At 39.1% G+C, this 21,911-nt stretch overlaps 1 protein-coding gene across 5 annotated transcripts in view; it reads left to right on the plus strand.

Moving 5' to 3' along the window:
• The window catches only part of SLCO1C1 (solute carrier organic anion transporter family member 1C1), a 54,282-nt gene that overhangs the window by 18,128 nt on the left and 14,243 nt on the right, over positions 1 to 21,911 (plus strand). For all 5 annotated transcript variants that reach the window (XM_070049452.1, XM_070049453.1, XM_070049454.1 and 2 more), the window contains 6 exons: positions 2,925 to 3,049; positions 5,940 to 6,086; positions 8,463 to 8,561; positions 10,241 to 10,486; positions 11,798 to 11,962; positions 18,870 to 19,065. In XM_070049452.1, the coding sequence (XP_069905553.1) occupies positions 2,925 to 3,049; positions 5,940 to 6,086; positions 8,463 to 8,561; positions 10,241 to 10,486; positions 11,798 to 11,962; positions 18,870 to 19,065 (978 nt within the window). The remainder of the gene's footprint in view (positions 1 to 2,924; positions 3,050 to 5,939; positions 6,087 to 8,462; positions 8,562 to 10,240; positions 10,487 to 11,797; positions 11,963 to 18,869; positions 19,066 to 21,911) is intronic.

The following is a 21,911-nucleotide window of genomic DNA, read 5'->3' on the forward strand; positions in this document are numbered from 1 at the left end:
TTTATTATTTGTTTGTTTTATTATTTTAATATAATATTATTTTAATATTTTTATCCTGACAGCAACTTTGATATACGCGCTAGTTTATCATATATTTTGTTGTAGAGCTGAGGCCCACAACTTGGAGAGTTTGGTGACTTGGTCAAGGGTCAGTGTCTTCTAATTATGGAACCAGGGCCCTAAAGCAGATCTTCAGACTTCCCATGCAACACCCTTCATATGTATCCATGCCATTCCCCAGTTAGGGGCTTACCTTTTGCTAGCTAAGAAAAATGACTAGCAAAACGATCCAAAGCAGGAGAGTATTTGTAAAAAGTACACTTCAGATGATATTTTGATTACTGTCAGTTCTAGGTCATTGTATCATTGACATTTTAGAGCTAGAGAGACTTAATTCCTAGGTCATATATATCAGTGCAGTCCAATTTTTTGTTCCTTAGCCAATCTTTAAAGGCAAGACACAAAATCTTTTTTTTTTTTTTTTAGAATTAAAAAAAAATTAATTGAGAGGTAGAGTTACAGACAGAGAGAGAGACAGAAAGAAAGATCTTCCATCTGCTGGTTCACTCCCAAAATGACTGCAATGACTGGAGCTGGGCTGATCTGAAGCCAGGAGCTTCTTCTGGGTCTCCCAAATGGGTGCAAGGGCCAAACACTTGGGCCATCTTTCACTTCCATCTTTCACTTTTTCACTAATGGCTTTCCCAGGCCATTAGCGGATAATTGGATCAGCAAAGGAAAATCCAGGACACAAACCTGGAGGCTTAGCCTACTATACACAGCTGCTGGCCCCAAGAATCTTTAAATGGGAGCCTTCCTATCTATTTGGAGCTTTCCCTGACACCTTCATTTTTGGTTAGAGAGGGAGCTGTGGTTTGGCACTTCTGTTGCTCTTTGAACACCTCTTTGGCATCCTTTCCACAAGGTAGGAGTTTGCTTGCATCATTGAGACTCTGCAGAGGTGTGATAGGGGACTGACGGGTAAGAAGGAGGGAAAAGAGAAAGCTGAGCAAGTGAGTCTCCAATATGTTTAAACCCTGCTTCACCTGCACTGCAGTCTGTCTCATTCATTGGGCCGCCAGTATATGCTCAGGGGAAAAATAGTTCCTCTACTACAAAAATTAAAAATTTGAAGCAGTCACCTAGGATAAATAAATCCTTGGCTCTAGACTTAATTCTCTGCAGGAGATCAGCAACTCTTCCATGTGTCCTTAGGCATGTTACTTAATCTTTCTAGCCCCTGGTTTCTGCATGTTATAATCGTGGCCCTCTGATACGGCAGCCTAAGCAGCAGCTTCACCTGCTGCACCACAACACTGGCCCCCATCTGACTTAGATTTTTAAGGGATCACACTGACTACTGCTGAAGAATTGATTTTAGTGGGTGAATACGGAGGCAGGGAGACTGTTTAGGAGACTGCTATATAATTTCCTGCATCAGAGTCCTATCCCATTAGTGTAGATCAGAACTAAAGCACCTATACCCTTGGTCCTCTGTTCAATCACTTTTTTTGTCTTTTTGTCCAACAGAGTCTAAATGGGCACAGATGCCATCTGTAGCCCTCATTTTACAACTAAACTGAAAACAAATAATTTTTAGAATGTCACAGATAAAATTTGGTGACAAAGAGGCACTTACATGAGTCTATTTATTCAAAACCTAAATAATTATCATGCTTGCAACAGTTAGCTTTTGACAAAAGGAACTGAGAATGTTCAAATTAAATTTTTTATAAAATGCTACATAATCACCATTGATGCTCACTTTAATAGCCTTGAGTCATTATAACAGTCCATGGTGTCTCTGTCCCTGTTAATTAATCAGAATTATATTTACTATGATTTCAATAACACGTGTTCTGTATAGTTAAAAATTGGAAATAGCTACCCTTTTGAAATGGTTCTTAACCTATTTTGGTCAGGGAACCATTTGGTGAATGATGACAACTGTGAACCTCCTCCCTTAAAACATTCACATAAAATGTGTGTACCAAAGATCCTCCTTTCTCAGGGGAATCTGTAGACCCACTGAGGCATAGGGTGCACAAAAGGGAGGTAAGGTAACCCTTTTGTTGACCATTTGAATATTTTAACTACTCAGTACATGTTTTCCTTACCATGCTGAATAAATGAGATTCTATGATTGGCATCTCAAATAACATTACTGTGATGGCCAGACACATAGTCATATAGCACCAAAACAAAATGAGAATGACGATGATGTTAGGAGACCTTTGTACTATGTACCTCTTCCCTGAAGGGTCCAGATGGAGCTGAGAACTTGGCTGAAGGTCACCCTGGGTGGCGTGGAGCAGAGGACTGTAGATAGCCTCGGCCTACTCTGGCCCTTCAGTCTCCAGCCTGGCTGCCATCATAGCTCCATCAGTGGAGGAAGGACTGGAATTAGAAACAAGTTGTAGCTGGATTACTAAATTGTGGAAAAAGCAGACTATTACCTAGATAATGATTCAAGAAGCCCATGTATCATTATCCTTTCTCTAGATTGAGCCTTGCAGCTCTACTAAATTCAAACTCTAAACAGATTATGCTAAAGGCCTTAATTATTGCTTGGCTCTGTCTCAGAGAGATTCATGATTTCTATCAAGTGTTGGATACTTTTTCAACAACGGAGTAGATGATTTGTGGTTATTATTTTATATTAAGATGATTTAAATAATTCTTTTATTTTCTTTTACTGCACTCTGTAATTGACAGGGACAGGTATGATAGGAAACTCATGAACCAGAACCGCAGTCTACCTCTGCAGCAAATTCTGCTGTTAAATGCTGGCTTGATTTGGTGATTCAGATTCCAAGATAGCTGTAACCTCAGTTAATGCCTGGATGAGTTGTCTGCAGAGCATGTACATAATATATATATTACGTTAATGGGTCTATCACCAAGAACATGTTCTTTTTATACAGGTACAGATATGACAGATACTCTCCTTCATCCAATTCCACTCTCAGCTTCTCTCCATGTCTTCCAGAGTCTAGAAGTCAATTATCAATCTCAGTTATGGAAAAATCAAAACCTCAAATAGATAAAGGTAAGATAGTTTTTTAAGTTGACAAAATAAACTCTTTTTTTTGGAGGCAAGGTGGTGCTTTCTATGTGCTTTGGTTTGCATAAGAATATCTGTACTTTTTTGGCTCTCAAGCCTTTATCGCTTAAATTGAAATATTACAATGTCATAAAGATCCCTAGAATAGAAAGCAGTAAATGATGAGATCCTAAGAAAATATACAGATGATCAAATATTATGACTATAATGACTGGTGACTGGAAAAGCCTTCCAATGTTTCTAAAATAAGATGGACCACCTTGATAGCAGGGAAAAACTGGTTTCGTACTCCTGGTTTCTCAGGAGTGAAAGAAATGTAATTTTCCCTCATAAATCAAGTTAATTTCCCTATTCAGATTCTTCCATCAGAATGGGAGAAACAATTTCATTCTGTCCTAATCTCCCTCCTTCCCCCAGGCATTGCCTGTGTTCTAGGAGCTTGCAAAATATCATGGAGGCAGTAAGGTTCTTGGTGTTATCAGTCCCTTGTCAGCTTAGATGTCTGAAACCCTGCTGGTCACAGTGTTTGGTCACACATGACATCACAGGGTCGTCTTGTGTTCTCATCTATGTCCTGTTTGGCACAGCAGCGCTCTCTGATACAGAAGTGACAGTCTTGGACACAGGGAAATCATCTTGCTTCCCACATGAGATGGGGCACAGGGAGTTTTGTCAGCAGGTCTAGTGTCCACGGGACTGGTGAATGTGGCCCAGCAGTGCCGTGTCTGCACTGCCCTTGGGAACAGGCCATCATCTCTTCCGTGAGATTTGCACTGTGAGAATCTTGAGAGGAGCCCCAGGCAAGGGTGCTTAACTCTGCCATGCAGCCTTTTTGTCTCCACGGTCTGATTTGGTCTGATTACCTCCCTGGGTTCTAACAGGCCAAAGTGCAATGAGATTTTCTCACTCAGAAACTCTACATATTTATCTGTAGAGGTTTCCTGCATCTCTAGGACTCAGTGCGGGCAAGAGAACAAGTCCCCTCTTGTCCCCCAGAGCATCAATATGCCACCACTCCCTCCCATGCCACCCCCTTCTCCCTCCTTTACTCCTGACCTGGGGAATCAATTTCCTTAGGGCACTATGCAAGGATTGACTCAAGTATTCCGTTTCATCTGTACACAATGTATAGTCAGTGATGAGATTGTAGGGAAGAGATGATACAAATGGCAGCACAACTAGTTAGGAAATACTTCAAATTCTGATATAAAAAAAAAACAACTGACACATAGGCTTTAGAGTCATGGGATTTAAGTAAAATATCTTTAATATAAGGGGGAAAGTTACCTGATATGTACGGAGCATAGCACTCACAGTCAATCCTTCTCCTTCCTTAGGTGAGGAACATTCCAGTATGAACATCCTCTTCCTTAGATACCATGAATGTGAAGCTACCCTAAAGATGGTCATGGGATTGAACATGAAATTCTTCTCAGAAATGCTCCACACCCAGTCCTCCTTCTCTCTCACGACACCCTGGAGTAGAGCTAGTCACAGGACTTGGGGCGATGGCCATGTCCTATACCCAATACTGCTGCCACTAGTCAGATGGGAGTGTTGTGCACTTGGACTGGAGCTAGTGGTACTCAGAAACCAAAAGATATATTTTATCTAATTTAATTTTAAAAATTACTTGAGTTTCAAAATGTTTTAATTAATTTAAATTTTAATAGCCACACATTGCTTGTGTCTACACACAGAACTAAAGTATCCACGCTTAAGCAAAACTGATGACCATAAAAAGCTTCTTAGGATTATACAAATGTTAAGTTTAGAATTGATATTAGAATTAATTTTTAGAAAAAGAACTCACATCATATTTTGGGGAGCAGACTAGAAATCCAGAGAGGAGAGTGCAAATCCTTGGTCCTGCACTACTTTTCCCGAAGGAGCAGAAAAGGGATCAAGCCCAGAAGAGTGCACAGTCGTCACAGCTGTGATGCAGTCTGATCCACTTGTTAAGAGGTGTTCACCTCAGTTCGTCAGAACTCACACTTCCTAGTCAAATGCCATTTTAAAGACTAATCCCAGCCCATGGGTCACTAGGAAGATTCAATTAAAAGATGCCCACCAATTTCTTAGCCCAGTGAGTGGCCGGGAGGGAGCTTCTAGAAATGGCAATTATTGGCGGTTGTTAACATTATAGATTTTATTAAAGAGTTTGACCTCTTCAAAGCTAGATATGGAGGCTATTATCCTACTTCACACAGGATTGTACCAAGACCTGGATTTTCTGAGAGCATTTTAAAGTTGCTTGCTTTGAATCTCACTCTAAAAATAGTCAAAAAATCTTTTTATAAAATTTCAATGATAAATCATAGGGGGTTCCCAATTTTATGTAAATTTTTTCCTAAAAATCCTAAAAACAATGTTCACTATCAAATAAACATAATTGTAGCCAGTACTGCCCAATACTGAAGTATAGGCAGTTTAGAATTTTGCGTTTCAGATAAAACTTGCTCAATAATAAAAACATTTATGACTTCTACTGAAAAATAGAACTGTCTAGAGTTAAGGTGAGAAAGTCTTTATTCAAAATGCATATTTTGCCCTCAATAGGTTGTTGAGTGTGACTGGATTGTAGGAATTCAAATAGCTTGAAATGGGTACAAAATAAAAAGAAGAGAGAAAATAAGAAGAGAGAACAGAAACAAGAAGCAATAGAGTTGCTTGGTTAAGTCTCTGGGAGGTTTCCACTCCCTACAAGATTACAGTGACAAAACATTTTCCAGTCTTCCTTCCATCAAATTATGACTACTTGCCATTTCACTTTTGCATTCTAATTCCTTTTTAGGACACATTGTAGAGATGCAGAGTAAATATTTAATTTCGATAGTTATCTAATTGCAATGCTCTCGTTTGCTTTTCTTTTAAGAATGTGAAGCTGATGCCAGCTCCTCCATGTGGGTTTATGTTTTCCTGGGAAACCTTCTTCGTGGCCTGGGAGAGACTCCCATACAGCCTCTAGGCATTGCCTACCTGGATGACTTTGCCAGTGAAGACAATGCACCTTTCTATATTGGTAATGCCCACTCTATCCATTTTTGGGGGAAGTAGGGTAGCTGGTTTCTCCATTCCATTGAATACTGCAACCAGTTCCTATATTCAGTTCACACATTTCTGAAGTGCTCAGTGAGGATTTGCATGATGAATGCACTCCAATTCGAAGGACCTATTAGGAAAGAACAGTAAGTTGGAAGGAAATAATCGTGCGCTCCACTGTAGTGACGCCTGACCGCCTCAAAGTCTTCTTGTGGGCATCAGATTTTATAGGCTTTTTTAAGTGGGATCATTATAGTGCTGCTGCAGCATTTAGGTGTGTACATATCTGTATATTCTAAACTTGTTTCCAGAGCCTCAGAAATTTCTTTGATATTTATAAGCACTGATTATTAAAAGCACCTTTTACCCCTATGAGAGATCACAAAGAATTCTGAGGTAACAAGAGCAGGTAGCGATGGGTAAAGAAAAGTATAAAAGGATGGAAGCAAGGCCAGAGGCTGTCCTATCTCTGGAATCAGTCTCTGTGGATGATCAACAACAAAAGCTGCAAAGGCCAAAATGATACAGCAAAGACATACCTCGAAGTTCAGATGCATCTAAGCAGCATTTACTGGGGGACTCTATGTCTTAGAATTAAGCTCAAAGCTAGAGATACAGAATGACTAAGGCTTGTTCTGTTTCACACATCAGCTTGGCTTCGTGATCTTTTAAAGAACTGTCTACTGGGGACAGAAGGGTATGATTTAAATTCTTTGGACAGGGAGAGGGGACTGCAGCTAGGTCCATAGGACAGACCTGCCCTGTCTGTGCTATGTACAACTTTGCAGTGTTCTGGTTGAGCCAAGCAGGCTATAATTAAGAATATGGTTTCTTGTACTTATGGGAAAAAATCAGTATTAAGCAGGGAATAGAACTGGAACAAAATCTCTGTCGCATGCACTGGGCATTTCCTTTGGGATTTGGAGGAAAGTTTATAGCCAGGAGAAGCATGCACGGGCCCAGTGCCTCCTTCCTCACCAGGAGCACAGAGCCCACTTCTTCTCTTAATTCTCTCTTCTCTTCTATTTTTTGAATTTTTTTTTATTTGAAAGGGAGAGTTACGGAGATGCAGAGGCAGAGAGGGAGAGAAAGGAAATCCCCCATCATCTGCTTCATTCCCCAGATGGGTGCAACAGCCAGAGCTGTTCTGATCCAAAGCCAGGAGCCAGGAATTTTTTCTGCATCTCCCATGTAGGTGCAGGAACCCAAGGAATTGGACTATCTTCCACTGCTTTCCCAGGCCATAGCAGAAAGCTGGATCAGAAGTGGAGCAGCCAGGACTGGAACCAGTGCCCATATGGAATGCCGGCACTGCAGGCAGCAGCTTTACCCATAGCACCAGCCTCTTTTCTGTTCTGAAAACGATCTGGGACCTGCTAGTTACACCTCCAGTTAATTGAAATCTACAGAAATATGTGTGCCTTAAGCTGTGTGTTGAATGCAAAGCAGTTGGGAATCTTTGGCAAGAAAGAGCCACTTTTCTGGTTCCTAGAGATGGTGTCTTTTAAGCAGTCGGCCATGTTACTGTTAGGGCTTCCCTGATGGCCATGAGCCTCCCAGAGCACTCAACCTGTTCCCAAGTCTGCTTCCTTTACTGGCTGCTTCCAGGATTCCGCACAGATACTGCTCTTGAAAACAGGCCTACACAGCTCTCTGCTGTGGCCAGGGAGTGCAGTGGAGGATGGCCCAAGTGCTTGGGCCCTGCACCCCATGGGAGACCAGGAGAAGCACCTGGCTCCTGTCATCAGATCAGCGCGGTGCGCTGGCCACAACGCACTGGCCGTGGCAGTCATTGGAGGGTGAACTAATGGCAAAAAGGAAGACCTTTCTCTGTCTCTCTCTCTCTCACTGTCCACTCTGCCTGTCAAAAAAAAAAAAAAAAAAAAAAAAGAAAAAAGAAAAAGAAAACAGGCCTACAGAACCTCGAAGTGTATGGATACACTGTTCTAATGTGCAAGGAATCAGTTTCATTGTCAAGAGGAATCTTACACTCATCTGACCATAGCAAGTTGTTTAAAGACTATCAAAACCAGTACAATTGCAGTTTTTAAGAGTGGGCAATCTAATCCCAGAGAGTGAAGTTTGCTAAATTAGCTTCTTTAGAGCTTTGATATTCTTTTCTTATCACAAGACACTAAGGGCTTTAAAGGTGTTTGTTCTTCCCTCAAAGTAGAAAACTTAATTCCTTTTCAGTGTGGTTGAAAAAGTTGACAAATGAAATACACACAAATGTAGAGTTGGAACATTTTCAGCAACTAACTGGATCTCACATTTCTTGTTTAAAATTTTAATTTATCAAAACAAATAAACGGCAACTTCTTCTCTCTTTTCTTTCCTTTTTTTGTTGTTTGTGCAGGGTGTGTGCAGACAGTTGCAATTATAGGACCAATCTTTGGCTTCCTGTTAGGCTCATTATGTGCCAAACTCTATGTTGACATTGGCTTTGTAAACCTAGGTAAGGGAGTTTATTTTTATTTATTCATTTACTTTAGATGCTGTGAATTTTGATATGGGTACATTGTGAAAAGTATCAAATCATTTCTTTATAAAATGACGGGGTAGTCATCTTTCATAAAATGAAAATAATCCATGGGAAACTTATTGATACAATCATCACATGCATTAGTAAATGGAACTTGAAAATAGGTGGTGATAGAACTGAATAAATGACCATAATTTGTTTGGAAGATGTATCCTAGTTTCATTTCTGATTGGCCAGTTGAGAGGCATTCCAGTGTAGTTAAGACCCCAAACCAAGGCTGCCTGTGGGCTCTTGCCAATTTCAGGTGTGTGAGCATTCATTAGAGTTACATCAATTGATAATGCATCTGGGGACTTGCCAGAAGAACTAGGGACTGAAACTCTTCTGGCAACCAAATGACCCCCCACTCTTTTTTTTTTAACTTACCAAGTCTTTTCCAAGTGGAAATATATTGTAGAATGTTGACCTTCCTTTTAGAATACTTGTGCAGGATTTCATTGGGCGGCTTTATCTTCCCATAGCTAGTCACTTATTCCCATCCCCAGGAGATACATCCCCTAAAGATGAATGGCATTTATCTTTTTTAAAAAAGAATTCTAAGACTGCTATTAGAAACAAGTTTCATATGAAATTGCATTTTAAAGTCATTGTGTATTAAAACAGAATATAAAATTCTTGCACTTTTTAAATGAAATGAACTGCAAGGTATGCTGCCCAAATTTTATTTGTCCATTCATGACTTCACCAAAGTTATTTTACTGTAACTATACCCTAGTTGATATTCCAGAGCAGTGAACAAAATACTTCAGTTCTTTGACTTCACAAAGTGTAAAATCCTGATCTAGATGAGGACATATAAGTGTGATGAGAGGTATGCAAGAGGATTGTTAAGGGGAAGCATCTAACATGCAGTGACAGAGTTGTATAAATATTTTACCAAATATAATGTGGTAGCAGTTGAGCCCAAATTTCAAGGTATGAGTATCCATTTTATTGATCTCATAGAATATGATGGTGACAAAGTATAATCATATTTTATAGATTATTATATATGAAATCAATGATTTGATTTAAAATCTGTCAAATCTTTTTAATCAAATGAAAAATAATGTCAAACATAAAATTCCATGGTAAATTAGCTATTGAAGTTGTGCTTCAGATATACAAATACCATCTGAATTCAAATAAAATGTTTATTCTAGATTTGGCTTGGAGGGTGCAAGGCATTAATCTTCCTTCGAGTAAAATCTTAGATGCTCTATGCATAAATTAGATGAATGTGGTGCTGATGTGGAGTAGCTGAGTGGGACATGTTGAGCCCTCATTAGTCTCTCTCAGGTGTTGTCTTTCTCTTGTCCTGGGTCCTTCTTCAGGCACTAGTACACAGTTTGGATTTTATAAGACCTTCCCCAAACTTAAGACTCTATAATTTTTCATCTAAGGACCCAAAGGAGAAAGCATCACATGGTTTCTCTCATTCCTTCAGCAAACCACACATTAATATCCAGATTAGGATAAAAGTCATATATGAATTGTTAGGTATTTTGTGATAGGATAGAGCTAATGCCAGGATTTAATTTTGTTAATAGAAGCCTATGTCAACCCATTGGCCTTGCAATGCATGCTCCTTGGCCATCCTCTCTGTCTTTCAGATCATGTAACTATTACCCCGAAGGATCCCCAGTGGGTAGGTGCCTGGTGGCTTGGCTATCTGATAGCAGGAACTGTAAGTCTTCTTGCAGCCGTGCCTTTCTGGTGTTTACCAAAGAATTTACCAAGACCCCAAAGTAGAGAGGAGTCCAGTTCCTGCTCTGAGAAATCCAGGTTCATTGTGGATGATCAGGTCAACTACCAAACAGCTCATGGAGAAAAAGCAAAAATGCTGGAAATGGCAAGAGGTAAGTCTGATTCTTTCTGATTTCTTCCTGATTTTGAAGTTCTTTCAGTTTACTTGTTGGGGCTATAGAAGATTTACAAACAATACCACTCTCTGCCTCCCCTGTGTTCAGAGAGGGAGAAAGTGGGAGGGGGAAAGAGAAACATACACACATACTCACACACACACAGGGAGGGTAGTGGGATTTTTCACACATCAGCCTTATTATGGGAAAACTGAGTGGAGCACATGACCACAAGCTTTGCTAACCTTCTTGGTGGACATTTACATCAATTGTCTGAACCCAGGATCACTGCTTTGTAGAAATCTCAGTGGACAGAACAATGGGTCTTCAGGGTTTGCAGTCTTTTAACAGATGAGAGCCACCCATTTGAGAGGTTGTATCAGTGCATCTCTCTCACTAAAGAGTGCATTGTGGGCACATGGCCAGAAGAGTTTTAACAGATTCTTTGTAGGGGGAGGGGTGCCCACAAGGCTGGTCCTTTTCCTCCTCAAGCAGTATTGACATGATTGGCTGGATAACAATAGGAAGAGAGAATAAGAAAATTCATTTCTCATGCTAAAATATATATGTTAAATAGAGGTAACATTCATATTTCTTCCCTGTAACCTTGATCCAAATTTGAAGAATAGAGACCAGAAAACAAACATTCTCTAATTTGTTGATTAGAGAAGCAGAGACATGAAGAGGTAGACAGACAAAAAGAAAAACAGAAGAGCTCCCATCCTCTGGTTCATTCACTAAATGTGTGCAATGCCCAGGGCTGGGTAGAGTGGAAGCCAGAAGCCAGGTGTCAGTGCAGGTGTCCCATGTGGGTGAGAGGAACTGCTTGAGCCAGCACCAATGCATCCCAGGGTGTGCTTTTGCAGGGAGCTGAAATCCAGAGCAGAGCTGTGACTCAGACCCAGCCACTCGAGTAAGAAATGCAGGCATCTTAACTTCTAAGCCAAGCACCTCAAAAACAACCATTCCTGCTGCCCTGCCTTTGGCTCCCAGCTGCATGGCCATGGGGGTATTCTCATCCATGTTGCCTGTTAGCTCCTTCTGTTACAGGGATCTGTCCTGTCTGACTTTCACCACTGATGCAATTGTCTTACCTGCATGGTGAAGCCAGTGTCTAAGTCTTGCCAGATCACAGCCTTGCTTTGCAGCAGTGGCTTGGTACACATAATACATAAGTGTGTGGCACCCTCAATTGCCCTGAGTTCTGTGATGGGGGAGACTCACTCAGCTGAATCCTGCTGCCGCAGCTTCATCTTCTGCCAAGTGTTATGCTGTCTTTAATTACTCTGTGTTATTTTTGTCTTGTAGATTTTCTTCCATCTCTGAAGAATCTTTTGGGGAATCCAGTATACTTCTTGTATCTGTGTGCGAGCACCATTCAGTTCAATTCTTTATTTGGCATGGTGACCTATAAACCCAAGTACATCGAGCAGCAGTATGGGCAGTCATCCTCCAAAGCCAACTTTGTCATCGGTATGCTTATCTGCCCTTTGTGCTTTCCTGCAGGTGTTAGCTCAGATGCATCTGGATAACTGGTGGTAATCTTAGAGATCATTCTCATACACCTAAGATAACTTAGGGCATGTTAGCTTAAGTATAAAAGTAAGTGAAAAAAAGTGCCTAGTAGAATAAAATGTTAGGTTAGTCCTTGGCTCACCTTTGTAGCAAGAATTATTCATCCATGTGGGTGCGTGACACACACCCTAAGCAGTTCGTGAAGGAATACTGTGCAGACCAAGCATGCATTTTATCAGGGGATTATTCCCTCTGGGCTTTTATGTCTCAAGTGTAGCTGCAAACCTACAACAGTGACCATCTTGCATCAACAGTTTCTGGCATTATATAAAAAGGACACTTAGGTTAAGAGGTGGTCATCAAAAAACAAAGCTTGTTTTTATTCAGAATCAAAAGACTTTTTTCGGATTCCTGGCAGTGGGATTATTTAAAAGGATTGTGTTTCTAGCACAGCAGTACAGTAAAGACATGAGAAAGGTATTCCAGGGCCAAAGAAAAGGATGAAGAATGAACAAATAAGAATCAGAGTCTGCACATGCAAAGCCATCATGCTGGAAGTAATTGGATACTTTTAACCCTGGGTTAGTTCATTTGGTCCATAAACGTCACTTAGTGTTACTGTTTAAAGGCATAACATGTATTCTATTTATTTGGACATTTTTTATGATACAAGTATCCAGTGATTTAAATTATTTCTTCTTCATTACATACTTTAAAAATCATTCTGTCTTCCTCCCTGAAAGAGACCTTAGGCTAGAGGTGGGTAATAGCTGAGTGCGTTTTAGCAGATGTAATTTTCCTATGATCCTCCTGGGTAATCAGCGGATGCTGGTAAGATTCACTGTTTCTTTGGATTATTCTCCAAAATTCTTGAAGTTAAGTTTAGGTTGCTCTTCTATGTTTAATGTTAATTGACTCAAGTTAATTTAATGTTATTATTTAATGATCTGAAAACAATATTTTGGGTTTTTTTTCCCCCAGACAACCATCATTGCCAAGCAATGCTTTATCTTGACTTTTGAAAGAATAGACGAGGAATAAAAGTTGAAGAGACATTATTTTATTTTTAATTTTTATGTGCTATGGAAATACAACTTACAGTCAGAACTTAAGTCCACAAATATCAAATGTACAGCTCAGGTGGATAACCGTCATCCAGAACATATAGCACATGTCAGGCTCCTTCAAATATCCCTTCCAGTAAATATTTGTCTCAAATCTAATAACTTCTGAGCTCTCATGTCATAGACCAGTTCTATTTTTGAACTTCATAAAAGTTGAGTAACATACTATATACTCTTTTGTGTCAAGCTTATTTCAATTAAAGTAAAAACCTATGAGATTCATCCATGTTATCATGTTTACAAGTGGGTTATTCTTGATTACTATGTCATACCCGATTATATAAATTGACTAAATTTTATTTGTTTATTAATTGTATTTTTGGTGGGCATTTGAGAAGTCTTCTGCGTTTGGATTTTATAGATAACCAAGATGTGACAGTTTGTCCTGTGTGTTGCTGAGCCAATACATTGATTTTTCTTGGCTTTACTCTGGAGAGCAATTGCTGGGTAATAAATACTGTGTTTGTTTAGATTCAGTAGTTTTTTACAAGCACAGTGTAGTCATCCAAAGTTTTACTCTACTTAGAAGTGCCACTACATTCCAGTTGCTCCCTATTCTTTTTTTTTAGATCTATTTTTATCTATTATTTGAAATACAAAGTTGCAGAGAGAGGCAGAGATAGAGAGAGAAGTCTTTAATCCGCTGGTTCACTCCCTAAATGGCCACAACAACTTCAGAGCGGAGCCAAATCTGAAGTCAGGAGCCAGGAGCTTCCTCCAGGTCTCTCATGTGGGTGCAGGGGCCCAAGGACCTGGGCCATCCTTTACTGCATTCCAACCATAGCAGAAAAGCTGTATCAGAAGTGGAGCATCCAGGACTAGAACCTGCGCCCATAGGGATGCAGTTGCTTCAGGCTGGGGCTTTAACCCACTATGCCACAGCGCTGGTCCCAAGTTGCTCCCTATTCTTTTCAGCTCTCAGTCCTTTTCACTGTGGCCATTCTTAGGGGGCATGGTGGTAGTATCTCATTACAGCTTAATTTGCATTTGCCTGATGACTAATGATAACAAGCGCTAATTCACAGGCTCAGTGGTCATTTCCACATTCTCTCTCAGTAATCCTGGCCTAGTCCTTTGCCTCCCCTTTTTTTCTTTTTTCATTTGCACTTCTTATAAATTGATTTTTAGGAGTACTATGTGAAGATACTTTCAGAGGTTTATGGGGCAGTGGAATTAAAAGATGTTTGTTTTCATGTAAAAGTTTTTTAAATCCATACATAGCTTTTCATAATATACATTTCTATGGACTTTGGGGAGAACTCTCCTATATTTTTTGATACAAGTTCTTTATTGCATATATGCATTACCAATGTTGTCTCTGAGGCTTCAGCATGCTGTTGAATTTTCCTAATGGTAACCTGCTTATTTTTAATTTTATTTAATTTTCATCACCGTGGTTTTGATGCTGTTTTAAGAAGTCCTTTGTAAATCCAAAGATCATGAGAGTATTTTCCTGGTATTTCTACTACTACCTTAATTGTTAAGGATTTTACATTTACATTATCATCATTTCAGCTAATTGTTATAGAATGTGAAGGAAAACATTTAAGTGCATTTAGCAAAATGAAAAGACCATCTTTTGCCCTTGAGCTATAGTGAAGGGACACATTTTTACGTTTTGTTTCTCTCTACTCCACATGTGCAAACCACTTGGAGATTGGAAGGCATTTCATTTTGTTTGCACTGCAGTGATGAATACTTTTTTTACTTTAAAATTAAGATTCAATTCATAAAGGAAAATTAAAAGCATTATTTAGAGAGAGGTGCTTCTAATAGATAATTAGATTATATAATAACACTTTACTGAGTAGGTAATAAATGAAACACTTTTTCCTAAAAATTATTTTAAGGAGAATGAGCACACATCAAAGAACCTGAAGTTCTGAGCAATTCAGTGTTCTGCTCAATGCCATCCATATATAATCTTTACATGCATATGGCATAGCTAAAAATAAAATTTCCCCTGAGTTTACAAGCTAAATACCCTCACTGTGTATAATTGCAATACTTACAGGGAGAATCAAACTGATAATTTTCTTTTAAGTTATGACTTGATTTCTTTAAATCTGTGACTCCACTCTCTGTAATCAAATGGACTCTGAGATCCAAACTCATGAGAATGTTTGGAATCATATATCAAAGGTTGCCTAAAATTCAGTCAATCATAGTTTCTAATATATCACATCTACAGATAATTCAAATGCTTTTGTAAGCTGTATATGAGAGTGCTTAATAATTCCACATCATTACAGCCAAGATCCTTCCCTTGGTTTCATATTAGTACATGTGGGACACAGCAGCATAAGGGAAAATGGGTGAAGTAAGTGACACTTATTTTGATTATCTGTAGAATGATGAAAATAGATACTCCCTAGGTGAAATCAAAGTGAGGGAAGGCATGTAAAATGCAGAGAGCTGTCATTCAGTAAACATTGTTTTCTCACTTTCTTGCTTTGCTTCTTCCATCCCACTACCACCTTCTTCTCCTTATTAAATTTGTGTTAAAATGTGAGAGAGGCACCAAGAAGACGTATTTCTGTCTTTATTCTCAGAAAAGGCATCTGATGTGACACAGGTGAAAGAATGAACAGAAATTTTCCTGCATATTCAAGGGCCATTTGTTGCAACAGCAACTTATTTTGGCTGTACACATCTTTTTCCTAAAGTTTAAAGCTATATTCTTTCCAAACAAATGGCATTTTTTCTGTTAATTACTTTAACTTTGTAAAGAAAAACCAATGAAAAATGTTTCAAATTCAAGGAATGGCAAGTATATGGTGGAATGATTTTGTTGCTTTAAGTTTATAGGTTTTTCTTTAAATTTCCCTGTAATTTCTACTGGAAGATATTTGGAGGTACCATTGTCAATTCTAGGAGGCATTATGCAAACAAACAAGGAAATACTTAGAGAATTATTTGGAGATAGGCATTTAGGAAAGAAAACATCATTATCTTTCTTGCAGTTAAGTCATCATAGCATGTTTCCTAATTGTATTATAATGTGCTCTAGAATTTTCTAAAGTGAAAATTAAGACTGCAAGATCTTAATTTGTGAGAAAGAAAGTTATGTTTATTATGCCCAGGATGCATGATAAATTTTACATTTTTGTCTGCATTCAGTTGGCTGTGAGTGTTGAAAGTACCAGATATTTTTGTTTTCATTTCTCTCTGTAAAATTTATATCTTAATACTTATTTCTTTAAACATAAGAGAGATGTTATGAATTATATTGCAATAATATCTCACACAGGGAGAAGCCCTGAAATATCCCAACGTATTTTTTATTATTATTCATTGTTATTTCATCCTAAAGTATTTGTACAGCTATCACAGTTTTCACTTTACATGGTAATAGTGCTGACTATCTCAAAGTATATTGCACAAGCCTCATAACTCTGCTTTAAATCAGTAACAGAAGTATCAGGGACTCTAACCTCAGCAAGTGCGAAGAAGCAATAGTGATTATTAACAATAATTAATAAAGATATAGTAATAAATTAGCTTTTACATCGCTCCTAGCTTATTTGGTGTTGGAGTGAATATGCATATTAAACAAAAAAGGACACCGGTGTCATTTTATCACCTTGACAACATGATTATTGGCTTAATATTACAGGAAAGGAGACAAGATTTAGAGGCATTCAGAGAATTAACTTCAGTTGCACAACTATGAGGTGGTACAACTGAGATCCAGTCCCAAGCTTGGGTCTGTAGAACCCAAGCTCTCAACCACTCCATGGGACTTTTACTAGTGTTGTTGGGTTTTATTCACTTTCATTTGATTACTGGTGAGACTGCATATCTGTGTATCTAATTACCCTGCTCTTGTACATTTGTTTATCAAAGGCACTATTTCTGAAGCCCCTTGGAAGAGAAGCAATATAATATAGTGACAGTAGCCTGGGACTTGACATTAGACTTGGCTTCAAATCTGGTTTTACTACTTAGTAACCATGACCATGAACAGATTGCTCTCTGAGGCAGGGATAATAACATGCTTGTTTTAAGATCATGGCCAGTAAGTGTTTCAGATGCTTACCTGAGGACTAGTATATTATAAACAAAGAAAACTATAGGTGGGTATTGTTGATAGGAAGTATAAGGATGCTTCAGAGAGTTCATGGAAAATAGAAATAAAAGATAACTTTGTGTGAAATAATTTTAAAATCCCCACATTAGTTTTTTTTTCACACATAACTAAGCATTTTCTGTGGATACTTTGAAGACCATTCATATACCAGCTAAGAGGCTGGAGTAAGAAAAATAAATTTTGTTTCGGCAAGAAAATAGAAACTGCCTGCCAATGCCAGCATCCATATGGTGTCCGGTTCGAGTCCCAGCTGCTCCACATCTGATCCAGCCTCCTGTTAATGCACCTGGGAAAGCAGTAAAAGGTGGCCCAAGTCCTTGGACCCCCACCACCCATGTGAGAGACTAGGATAGAGTTCTTGGCTCTTGGCTTTGGCCCAGCCTACCCCTATCAAATGCAACCATCTGGAGAATGGACCACTATATGGAAGATCTCTCTCTCTCCCTCTCTGTCTCCCTCTCTCTCTGACACTCTGCCTTTCAAATAAATTTTTTAAAATCTTAAGAAAAAGGAAACCAAGATTTTTTTATTCCATGTATCCCACTTGCTGATTATTTTTAACTCAAAATCCTCTCTCTTATTTTTAAAGATTTATCTAACTTAAAGGCAGAGTGACAGAGACTGGGAGAAACAGAAAGAGCTCTTCCATCTATCTGTTCTGTCCACAAGTGGCTTCAACAGCCATGTCTGGGCCAGGCTGAAGCCAGAAACCCTGAAGCCCATCTGGGTCTCCTACATAGGTGGCAGGGGCCCAAGAACTTGAACCATAATTCACTACTTTTCCAGGTGCATTTTCAGGAAGCTGGTTTGAAAGCAGAGCATCTGGAACTAGAATTGGCATGCCATTAGGGGATGCCAGCATCTCAAACAGCAGCTTAACCAGCTATGCAAGAACACCAGCCCCTTTACCACACAATCATTAGAAACATTAACAGACACTTAGTTGCCAGGTACCTTTTCATCCAAGAATTAGACAAGAAGCACATCAGTTCTTGCTTTTTTTCATTGCTTTTTTTCAGTGTTTATTGCTTTTTTTAAAAAATGTATTTATTTACTTGAAAAGCAGAGTTACAGAGAGACTGAGGCAGAGAGAGAGGTCTTCCATCCACTGGTCACTCTCCACATGGGTGCAATGGCTGGAGCTTGTGCCGATCCAAAGCCAGGATCCAGGAGCTCTTCCTGGTCTGCCATGCAGGTACAGGGACCCAAGGACTTGGGCCATCATCTGCTACTTTCCCAGGCCATAGCAGAGAGCGAGATCAGAAGTGGAGCAGCTGGGACTCAAACTGGCACCCATATGGGATGCCAGCACTGCAGGTGACAGCTTTACCCTCTACACCACAGCGCTGGGCCCCAGTGTTTATTGCTTTAATAATTCATGCTAGACATGGTGTTGGGCGTATGCAGTTATGCTATCATTCATAGCCTCTCATCAAAAGTTCTTGATATATATATATATATATATATATATATATATATATGTCATTACATAACAGTGACTCAATATCTCTGTAATTGTAAAAGGCAGAATTTTCTAATTATATATCAGGTACTATTGTATAGTTTTATATAATCTCTTAGAAAGCTTGTATGACCACACTTAGATTTGTTTTAGAAATTTGTCAAATGATATATTTTTCTTATTCCTCAGGGCTTATCAACATACCAGCAGTAGCCCTTGGAGTATTCTCTGGGGGAATAGTAATGAAAAAATTCAAAATCAGTGTGTGTGGAGCTGCAAAACTCTACTTGGGATCAGCGGTCTTTGGTTACCTCCTGTTCCTTTCCCTGTTTGCACTGGGCTGTGAAAACTTGGATGTGGCAGGACTGACAGTCTCCTACCAAGGGTACGTTCCCTCATTAAATGGTTTCAAGGGATTGGCTTGATTTGTCCAATTACTAATATAGTTTTAAAATAAGATAATGGAATTTTTAACATCATAATTATGGGATGAAAGTTAATGTTTTATTATGAAATAGCTAGCAATACTTCTGAGTCAGAATCTGTTATTGTCATCTTGTTTGAATTTGAGTATCTTAGAGAAATACAAAAAAAATCCTAACTTACATTTTATGCTAGATAACATGAATTTTTTAAGAAAATACTTGATAGGTGAAATACAGACCTTGAATTTTACCTCTGTTTATTCTTAATAAAGTGGCAGTATGTGGCTTTGTATGCTATTTTTCCATTTATTAAACTGACATGACATACCTGCCTACCACAAAATAGATGCACCATTCATGGGAAAATTTATTATTTTCCCTGGATACCGGAATAGCGGAGTGGGGTCTCAAGGCCAGCCTCCATGGTTTCTGCTGCACTTCAGTCATAGGAAGTTTCAAGAGTAGGCTGTCCTTCAACCCACTGACCCCACATCTTCTGTCTTTAGCGGGGTGTCCTACAGTTGCTCGAGAGAATATGTATTGATGCCCTAAAACCTGTCTCATCCCATTTAGGCTGTGTGTTTAGATTTCTCAGTTTCCAGTTTCTGTCTTCATGCAAGGCTGGATCCTTTGAACTATTTCATCTTTTTACACTAATGGCATTTTTCGTTCTTTGCTATGCATTCATTCTTTGTTTTAAAAAACCTACTGAGCCTCTTCAATCTGCTGGACAGAACCCCCAGATTGCCTGAAACTCTGCCTGTGGCTGAAAGGCAGATGATCCTGACACTGTATTCCGTATCTGCCTGCTCAGTCACGGTCTCCTTGCTGTCCAGCTCCCTCTCCCCTGCCATGCCTGTTTATCTTGACTCCATGTTCTAACCACAGTTGCCTTCATTGATTTGGTTTCTCCTGTTGCTCAGTGGACACCAGTTAGAGTTTTTGCCTCCTAAAATGTTCAGGAAAATTAGTGACGGCAAAGTTCATAAAGTTCTGGAAGTTACACCATTAGGCTCACAAGTGTAACATTGCCTTGGTAACAGACAGCAGTGTAGACTAAGAATACTAGTTTTAAATAGGAAATTGAAGAAGATTCTAGGGTGGATAAAAGAAGCCCTGTGCCATATTTAACAGTGCCCACAATCCTTGTAATAGATGGACAGTAGTGGATTACTTTATATTTTGCAATTTACAAAATACCTTAACTATCACTATCTCACTTTAACCTTAAAACCTCTTTATGAATTATGTTTTGCTATCTTTAGAGGAACTGAGTTTATAAAAGTCAGTTTCCCCAACGCTAAATATCTGCAAAAGGCAGATTTGAGGCTTGGACAGAGGCATAAGTGACTCACATAATATTCTTCTACAATATCATCCTGTTTCTAAACCAAAAGCTAACAGAAAGAGCAACAGCAAATTTTAGAAGTTCACTTTAAAGTGTACCTACTTACATAATCAAAGATGAAAGATTCTTAAATATACAAAGTATTCACTGGTGAGTGCTAGCTTCCTCAGAGCAGTCACCGAGAAGGTACTGAACAGCAGTACTGCTATCATTGTTTAAAACTTCCCGTGACCCCTCTTAGAATTTGCTTTCATATTGTTCAGAATATCCTTGACAATGGCCAAGCTTCAAATTCTAAGAAGAGCATTGCTTTTAGAAAGCAACAGAAGAAATGGCAAAATTTCTTACTTCCCGGTGAAATTACTTTGAAAGAAAAATCTAGTTTGGATGTAAATATTCAGATAAATTTTTTAAAATGCTTAAAATTAAAAAATTTAATCCACAGTTCTACTCTCAACACATCCTTCATAAAACATGTATGCAATCAATTTCTGCCCTAGATGGCAAACTAAACTTATTTCTTTAATAAAAAATTATAGTGGTTATAAAGTACAAAATGTTTCCCGTGGATAACCCATGGTTTTAAAGTACAAAATGTTTCCCGTGGATTACCCATGCTGCTTTGTCCTAAAAGGCTGTTTTGATCCTGGACATTCAACAGGACGATGTAGATGAATTTTAGATACGGCAGTGGAAGGAGTCTTCTATAGTGAGGAGAATGGCCCGGTATAGGAATTTAAAATCTAGAGGCCTGGAAGCAGTCTATTTCCAAGCTTTTCTCAACTAAATGCCATGAATTTGAGCAAGTTACCTGCCCAGTTTGCTGATCTGCCAAATGAGAGTTTGGCCCAGGTCACTCCAAAGTTCCTTCCGGTCCCTATTATTCTGTAAGCTCAGCCCCACTGTGTCCATACTGTAGCTTGATTCTTGGCTTTCAAAGGCACATTTTTATATTTTCTGGTACTATCACAAGGTCTTAGCTCACAATACTTTCAATATATTTATTTATTTATTTTAGAGTGAGGGGAGGAGGGGGATGGAAGAGAAGAGGAGGGGAGTAGAGCGGAGAGGAGGCAAAGAAAAGAGAGGAGACAGAACAGATCTTACCTTCCCTCTGCTGTTTCACTCCTCAGATGGCTACAATGGCCATTGCTAGGTCAAGCCAAAGCCAGGTGCCTGCAACTCCATCCTGTTCGCCCATGTGGCAGGCAGGGGCCAAGTATCTGGGCTGTCCTCTGCTGCATTCCCGGGTGCATTAGCAGGGAGCTGGATCAGAAACAGATCAGCCTGTACTCAAACCACTGCTCTGATATGGGATGCCAACTTCCAAAGCAGCAGCTTTATTGGCTATGCCACACCACTGGATCTGCAATGAATACTTTATGGAAGAGAATAGGGTTCAACTTGCCTATAGGATTTTTCAAGATGGTTAAATACCCTTTTGCTCTGTTTTGAGAC

Source organism: Oryctolagus cuniculus, chromosome 9 (assembly GCF_964237555.1).
Source record: "Oryctolagus cuniculus chromosome 9, mOryCun1.1, whole genome shotgun sequence".
NCBI lineage: Eukaryota > Metazoa > Chordata > Mammalia > Lagomorpha > Leporidae > Oryctolagus > Oryctolagus cuniculus.